This window comes from Rosa chinensis, chromosome 5 (assembly GCF_002994745.2).
Source record: "Rosa chinensis cultivar Old Blush chromosome 5, RchiOBHm-V2, whole genome shotgun sequence".
NCBI classification, from domain to species: Eukaryota; Viridiplantae; Streptophyta; class Magnoliopsida; order Rosales; family Rosaceae; genus Rosa; species Rosa chinensis.
In genome coordinates this window covers 33,844,057-33,851,856 of record NC_037092.1, presented here as the reverse complement: position 1 = coordinate 33,851,856, position 7,800 = coordinate 33,844,057, and the positions used below count along the sequence as shown (strand labels likewise).

The 7,800-nt window shown below is 37.6% G+C and overlaps 2 protein-coding genes across 2 annotated transcripts; both read left to right on the top strand.

Moving 5' to 3' along the window:
- Positions 1–1,034: 1,034 nt before the first annotated feature.
- LOC112166270 (protein FATTY ACID EXPORT 6) lies at positions 1,035–3,700 on the top strand. The gene is made up of 3 exons (XM_024303066.2): positions 1,035–1,359; positions 2,086–2,173; positions 3,441–3,700. The coding sequence occupies exons 1-3, from the start codon at positions 1,161–1,163 to the stop codon at positions 3,511–3,513; spliced, it is 360 nt and encodes a 119-aa protein (XP_024158834.1). The 5' UTR covers positions 1,035–1,160; the 3' UTR covers positions 3,514–3,700.
- Positions 3,701–3,851: 151 nt separating this feature from the next.
- LOC112166269 (cytochrome P450 716B1) lies at positions 3,852–7,209 on the top strand. The gene is made up of 4 exons (XM_024303065.2): positions 3,852–5,403; positions 5,635–6,076; positions 6,167–6,354; positions 6,611–7,209. The coding sequence occupies exons 1-4, from the start codon at positions 4,912–4,914 to the stop codon at positions 6,905–6,907; spliced, it is 1,419 nt and encodes a 472-aa protein (XP_024158833.1). The 5' UTR covers positions 3,852–4,911; the 3' UTR covers positions 6,908–7,209.
- Positions 7,210–7,800: the final 591 nt, after the last annotated feature.

The following is a 7,800-nucleotide window of genomic DNA, read 5'->3' as shown; positions in this document are numbered from 1 at the left end:
AGGGGCTTGTTAAACGATATATATATATATATATATAGTAGAATAGTCAAGAAGAAAAGCAAAGTTTATGTACATGCATTCGGGTTTTTATTTGTGTCATTTGGGCATCCTTTTGCAGCTTCCAATTAAGTCATTACCTATTCAAGATCCATCAGCACTGATGCAAGTGGATAAAAAAGAAAATAAATAAATTTTAAAAAAAAGTAAGTGAGGGTAAATTAGACATTTCAGCGCGTGAGGAATGTCACGTCAGTAATTTAACGGACAATTTGGACAGAGCTTGATGGCAGGGACGAAATGGGAGGAAATTGAGAGTTCAGGGACCTTTTAGGTGAAATTCGAAGGTCAGAGATTGAAACGATAAAACCCTATAAGTATAGGAAGTAAACAGTAATTAACTCAAAAAATAAATAGAAAAAAGTAATTTAGCCCTCATATTTGGTAATTGGGCCTGACTTTTTAGGACAAATAGTTAAACCGACCCACACTAAAACCGGCCCGCACCAAACCTGATTTCGGTGCAACTGGAAAAACCGGCCCAAAAAAAAAATAAGTGGTTGCGGTGTAAAAAGAAGGAAAACCCGTTTACTACGAGTTCGATGCGGGTTGGGCCTAAAACCGACTCGTACGGAACCATGTCCACGCATACAATCTTCGGTCAGAATAAAAACCTATGATATTTTTTTGATATTTCTGAAAGTTGAGGTACGAAAATTTCGAATGATCGAAACGTCAGGGATGATGCGGATGATTTTCCCGAATTAAAATTGGTCATTTCATTACCATCGTTTTCATTAAAATTTACTCCATTTTGAAATCTATTTGTATATGAAACTTAAACCGGGTAATCGGTCCGACTCGAATCCTAACTCCGGCTCCAGATTCTATCTGGATCCGTGACAGTGAAAGGTCGCCATTATGACCTTATCTGAAACAATCAAACTGGGGAGTTGGAATGATTGGCCACACGACAAATTGACCCACACGATCTCCACGCGCCAGTAGTTGACCGTTTATATATACACACACACACACTTCATTTCAGGCACAAAAGGAGTAGGAGCAATAAATTCAAAGCCTTGTTCTTTCTTCATTCGATCTGTGAAAGACTACAAATTTCCCAAGAATCCGAGCTTACCCAGAAAACCCAGTTTGAGAAAATGCACGATTTCTGCTTCACGATCCCCTACGGGCTTTTGCTGGTGGGTGGAGGAGTATTTGGGTATTTCAGGAAGGGGAGCACAGCTTCTCTGTTTGGAGGTGCAGGCATTGGATTGCTTCTCACTCTTGCTGGCTATCTCAGTCTCCAAGCCTTTCATAAGAAGAAGAACTCCTATCCTGCTCTGATTCTTCAAACAGGTACACTTTTTACTGTTTACATGGTTGATTTGAAATCCCAGATGTGATAGTGATGAATTGACTGAAGTTATAGGAAGGAGTAATAAATCTTGATCTGGGTTTTTTGTTGCTTTGGGAGAATGATCAAGAAACAATGATGGGTCATGAAAGATGTAAGCTTTGTAGTTTGATTAGCTTGATGGCATTGACTTTCCTGAAATGGAAGAAATGTGACTTGTTCTTTCTCTTGTGAGGTTATTACTTTGTTCTGTCTAGCTATTTGGAAGCTCTGTGCTTCTTCTGCATGATTATGATCTATGGATGTTTACCTAGTTAATGTTAAAAATGATTTCAAGGTGTGTGTTAGTTTTCTGGAAGGTCTCATAAAGTTGGCAGATAAGATGTAAGATGTGAAGAAATAGTGAATTGCAGACTATAATAGGCTTCTCTAACTAGTTAGTGGCTAGGCAGTGCGCCCCTAACCACGGGGAAGTATGGATTACATATAGGTTAATACTAAAGAGTTTTGTATTAGTCATTGTCAATGCAATTGGACCTTGCTAGAGTGATTTAAATGAAATGAGCTTTGTGAGTGCTATAAGAGACTGAGGAAGATTGAGTTTTAGAAGGTTTTTCATTTTTTTTTTTTTTGTCAGTATTTTTCTGGTTTCATGTCCTGCTTGCATTATTGTTGGTTCTCAATCTATAGAAACGTTGTTGTAAAATGATTTGTATTCCTTATAACAGTTTGTGCCGCAACACTAACATGGGTCATGGGACAACGCTATTTACAAACTTCTAAGATCATGCCAGCTGGTGTTGTTGCTGGCCTCAGGTAAATTCAGATAACCACCTATTTATGTGTCTCTGCTCAATTTTCTGGATACATATATATCATTTAATATTTCTGTAGTAGTGCATCTGAATCATGAATGGCATTTCTCATATTTTGGCTTGCAGGATATTTGCATATCATTTAGTGATTACTGTATAGTACTGCATCTAAATCATGAATGTCATTTTTCAGCTGTTGACTACCAAACATTAGAAGTAGTATATGTACCTTATGCATTGGTTTGTATCGCTGCATTTTGACTTCTTTCTCCTTTGTATCTAACTTTGTGAACAATGTAATCTTAAAAAATGTGCTGGTATGAGTCAGTTTGTGTACCCACCGAGGTACATGGAACACAAGTGTTAATGTCCTTTCAGTTTGTGGTTTGCGGATGGTAGGTTCCTCATCAACTGAAGGCCTCTAATGTGGAAAGTAGTTTTGTTAAAGGCTGGCAAATGTTAATGTTATATGGGGTTGTCTGTCATGAATGGCTGTTTGTGGTTTTATAAATGTTATCGTCTGTAATTGTTTGTAAAAACTTGATTCAATTGAATGCTCATCAAAATTAATCACTTTGCTGTCATGTTTTATGGACAATCTACATGTCTCCCCGTTTGTTGAATATGTAAATGTCTCCTTAATGATAGAAGAAGTGGCCCAATTATATGAACAAGTTTTATCTTTTTTGTTAAAAACAGTTTTCAGACTCTTAGTTGAATGGAGTTTCAAATCCTGTACAGGTCATAGCACCTTACAACCACTGTCGTTGGGAGACCATACTTGCATTATTTTTCCATGATTCACATCATCAATCATATAAATGGGCCACTTGTGGCTTTCAACAGCATAGCTATACTAGTTGTGAAGTTTGGATCGAGTCCACCAAACCTTTCCGGCTACTTGACTACTTGTTTATAATATATTTGGTACTATATAGAATAGGAGGGGTGAAATTGGCATGGTGGTAATGGGGTGTGAGATGTTTGGAATGGAATTTATGTTCCAATGCTCTGTCATGTGGATGTCTTTTCATTGGTTGTTCAAATAAATAAATAAAGTCATTCAACTATAGTAATGTATGGGTTGCCCTTTCATGGTTATTGTATTGTTTTTAAGACGTTCTTGTAAAATTATTTGCAGAATATTATTTATCTGTGATGCAACCCTTTTGATTGCTGTACCTGACAGTTGTATGTTGTTCTGTATATCTCCTAATATGACATATATATGAAGTTTTCTGAAGCTAAAACAACTTTATTTGTTGCAGTGTTCTCATGACAGGATTTTATCTCTACAAAATTGCAACTGGTGGCAACCACATTGCTGCAAAGACCAAGTAATGGTATTTGAGGGTTACTATTGGTACTTATAAACTGACATATTAAAACTGTATCTATCACGATACGCATATTTGATGTTTACTGAAACTTATAATTAATCCAATATCACTAGATAATGTGCTACCTGGTTATGTGTATGAAACAGAAGATGGCTTTTGTCTTTGAAATTGATTGGATCCTTGTCTCAGACCTGACTTTCATTATTTACTGTATTTCTCATCAAATTAACTACAGCTCTAGACAGACTTAGGTGATAAACCTGATCCTGTTGTTTTGGTCTTTTTAGCATAAAGTTCTTTACCGATGAGGGGGGAAATGCCCTCAGGGCTAGAAATCTGTGTTTTCTCATGAATTTAAGTGTGGAACTGCTTTTTTTGATGGGACATCCAGATATGTTCTGATTTTCATTTTCAAAGAATCAGTCATTTTTGGTGAACTTCCGTAGAGGAGTTGGCTGTCTGTCCATACTCACCAGGGAATCAAACAACTTGGTTCAGCCAAGATTCTACAAATAATTTCAATGTATGGTCCGACTTAGGTATAATATATATATATTCACTCACAGATACGGAGATATCCCCTTGCTCAAGGCAATATGGATCATCGACGTGAATTGCTGTAATTCTAGTGTACGAGTGTTCTAGATTGACAGGTCCAACAAAAATAACATGTTTGTTATCTAGTAAGAGAGCTGGTATGAGTCTAAATCCGGTGCCCTGAACCCCAACCTGAATTTGATTTGTTTGACAGTATCCCATTCTAAGGATTCTAAACTCAACGCATGCTTCACCTGCCCGGATCATTATTGGCTGATAGTGAGTCGGCAACACTCGTCATTGTGATTAGAATAAGTTCCAGATCATGATTGGCTGAGTGGGAGTCGGCAGCAATTGTCAATTGTGATTAGTATAATATGTTCATACAAATGGGGGTTCATATTGATGAAATGAAATCATGTCTACATTTGACATTTTTGATCAGTTGCACTAACTTAATTACAAACTTGGCGGAAACTGCGATAAAATAGCTTATCATCAGCCGTCCGATTAAGGAATTGCAATAAAAGTGAGAAGGATTCCCGAGATTTTGGACCAGCTTATCTTTATTTCATTTTGTACAAGCAACTAAAAACAACGCTTTCTAGTAGTAATCAATCTGCTTGTGCATAGTTTTGTCATGTTGATTGTTTTTAGCTAAGGGTTGAGGTTGAGGTTTGATCTACACGTTCTGAAATGGCATATAGTCCTGCAAGGTATTATATGCCAACCCAAGAGCCAACAAAAACATATTGAGCTACTAGCGTCGATATTTCCCAGACTCCCCCATTTATACTGAACTTCCACTCTCTTTAATCTGTACTCTGCAAACTCTTTCTCATACAAACGAAGCCTCCAAACCATGAACTCCCTTTTCGCAGTTTTCCTCTTCCTCATTCCCATATTCCTTCTCCTTACGAGAAGAAAAAAGTCATCCGATAGACTTCCGCCGGGATCATTAGGACTACCGCTGATAGGCCAGAGCCTTGGTCTTCTCCGAGCCATGCGTGCCAACACTGCTGAGAAATGGCTTGAACGAAGGATAAAAAAATATGGTCCAGTTTCGAAGCTAAGTCTCTTTGGCAAGCCAACAGTCTTCATCCACGGGCAAGCTGCAAACAAGTTCGTATTCACCAGTGACGGGAGCACCATTTCCAGCCAACAGACTGAGTCTATTCGTAGGATTTTGGGGGAACGGAGTATATTTGAGCTGAGTGCCGAGGATCACAAGCGTGTAAGGAGTGCTCTTATGCTGTTTTTAAAGCCCGAGTCACTGAAGCAATATGTGGGGAAAATGGATGAAGAAATCAGGGAGCACCTTGAAATGCATTGGCATGGAAAACAACAAGTAACAGTAAGTTAGCTACCTTTTCATCAGCTAATCATTTTCTGTAATTATAGGCAGCTAGTTGAAATTAATAAACTTGTGAAACATGAACCAGCCAGCTGCAAGAAACCTCCCAATTTATCCAATAATATTGCTTGTAAAACCCATTTTTTCTCATGTAGCAACAAAAATGCTGAACTGAACAAAAAAAAAAATAGAGATGGTCTTTATTTAGCAAACCTTTTGGACTGTTGACAGGTCTTGCCCCTGATGAAGAACCTCACGTTCAACATAATATGCTCTCTACTTTTTGGGCTTGAACGAGGAACCCGCAGAGACGAATTCGTGGAGTGTTTCCAAACAATGATAGAAGGAATGTGGTCAGTGCCGGTTAACTTTCCCTTCACGCGTTACAACAGCAGCCTCAAGGCAAGCAAGAGGGTTCAAAACATGATCAAGCAACTTATACGTGAAAAGAGGGTAGAGCTTCAGCAAAAAAAAGCTTCTCCACAACAAGACCTCATCACTTGCTTCCTCAGCATCCGAAATGGTGAAGGCAAAGAAGAATTAACAGAATTGGAGATGGTGCACAATGTCATGGTAGTCATGGTTGCAGGACATGACACTTCATCTGTTCTGATTACGTTCCTTTTGCGGCTTCTAGCTAATGAACCAGTTGTTTATGCATCCCTTCTTCAAGGTACACCTAAACAAGTCGATAGTTTGTTCACATTTCTTGCCTAAAAAGGATTTATTCAACCGTTGATGCCTGTTGACTTTTGGTTTACAGAGCAGGAAGAAATAGCTAGAAGCAAATTGGCAGGAGAGTTTCTAACATGGGAAGACCTTGCCAAAATGAAATACACATGGAGAGTAGCACAGGAAACTCTGAGGATGACTCCTCCTGTCTTTGGTGGCTTCAGGAATGCTATCAAAGATATTGAGTTCGGTGGATTCCTCATACCTAAAGGGTGGCAGGTAAGTTCAAATTTACACAAAGCATAGCATTGCATTGTCATTATTTTCCATTGTTGTTCTCCTCCAAACGAATCCTAGATATGGATATAGTGCTTTTGTTCATAGCAATGTTGTTGTTTGGTTTCATAATCAAATGGAGTCCTAAAACAGCATAGTTTTGGACAAGAGCACAGTTCAAGTACAGAAAAGATCAGCAAAACATCAAGACATTAATTGTAATATAGAAAACTGATCAAGTCATAACATCCACTGCTAGATATTCTGGGTTGCTCCTATGACCCACATGGACGATAGCATATTCCCAGAGCCATCAAAGTTTGATCCAAGTAGGTTCAACAAGCAAGCATCAGTTCCGCCCTACTGCTTTATACCATTTGGAGGGGGACCTCGAGTATGTCCAGGATATGAGTTTGCCAGGATCGAAACCCTTATTGCAATGCACCATATTGTAACTCAATTCACCTGGAAGCTAAATGCAGACAATCACTTCAGTAGGGATCCAATGCCAGTCCCTACTGGAGGACTTCCTATTGAAATCATGCCTAGAACATGATTTGGAACACTGAAGTGCTTTACCAACTCAAAATGTTCAGAACATGTGGCCAGAGTGTTGTAACATATTGATTATATATAATTATATGATTACGGAACTGTTCAAAAATTTCAATGAAGCCCTCCTCCCCAAGCTGCTACTGCTTTTTTTTCTAGATCTGGTCGTCTGTTAGACCTGCAATTAGCTTAGTTTTTTTTTTTTATGCTGTTTTGGGTCTTCTTAATTGTATCCTACAGTCTAAAATATTTTGAAAAATATATGTATGTCACGTTAACATACACTAGAATTTCCTCATGTGCTGTACATTAATTTGTCCTTTGATTTCTAGTGCTAGGGACATCAGTTGTATTTATAAAGAGCAACATTACACAGTGTTGACATAAATGCCCTTGACTATTGGCAGATTTTAACAGTGTTAGAGCAATTTCAACAATTTCTTTATAATTTCTGTATTATATAGGAAGCAAAAATTAAAATCTCCATAAATTTTCTGTTCCAACTCCAACAACTTCTCTATAATTTCTGTATTATAGGAAGCAAAAATCAAAATCTCCATAATTTTTCTACTCTAACTCCAACATATTCCATATTTTCCATTCTCCATAATTCTTCCCTATAGCAACTCAAACAATCACTTATAATTTTTGTATTATAGGGAAGCAAAAGTCAAAGTTTTAAGTAATTTATCCTCTCCAATTCGAACAGATTCCTTATTTTACAGCAATATCTAAAACCTTCATAGTTATTCCTTAGAATTTTAGAGATTGCTGTAAATTTAGGAAATTTTATTTTCTCTTTCATTACTATTCATAAAATGGGGATAGTTATATGAAATTTACTGGAGCAAAAATGGCTCATTTTTTCCTAAAATAGAGAAAAATTAAATATGGGAA

Bases quoted from the DNA above. Each gene is read 5' to 3' on its own strand.
- LOC112166270 (XM_024303066.2), top strand. From the start codon at position 1,161: ATGCACGATTTCTGCTTCACGATCCCCTACGGGCTTTTGCTGGTGGGT. The intron at 1,360-2,085 runs GTACACTTTTTA...TCCTTATAACAG, and splicing joins TGCTCTGATTCTTCAAACAG to TTTGTGCCGCAACACTAACA. The intron at 2,174-3,440 runs GTAAATTCAGAT...TATTTGTTGCAG, and splicing joins GGTGTTGTTGCTGGCCTCAG to TGTTCTCATGACAGGATTTT.
- LOC112166269 (XM_024303065.2), top strand. From the start codon at position 4,912: ATGAACTCCCTTTTCGCAGTTTTCCTCTTCCTCATTCCCATATTCCTT. The intron at 5,404-5,634 runs GTAAGTTAGCTA...GACTGTTGACAG, and splicing joins ATGGAAAACAACAAGTAACA to GTCTTGCCCCTGATGAAGAA. The intron at 6,077-6,166 runs GTACACCTAAAC...TTTGGTTTACAG, and splicing joins TTATGCATCCCTTCTTCAAG to AGCAGGAAGAAATAGCTAGA.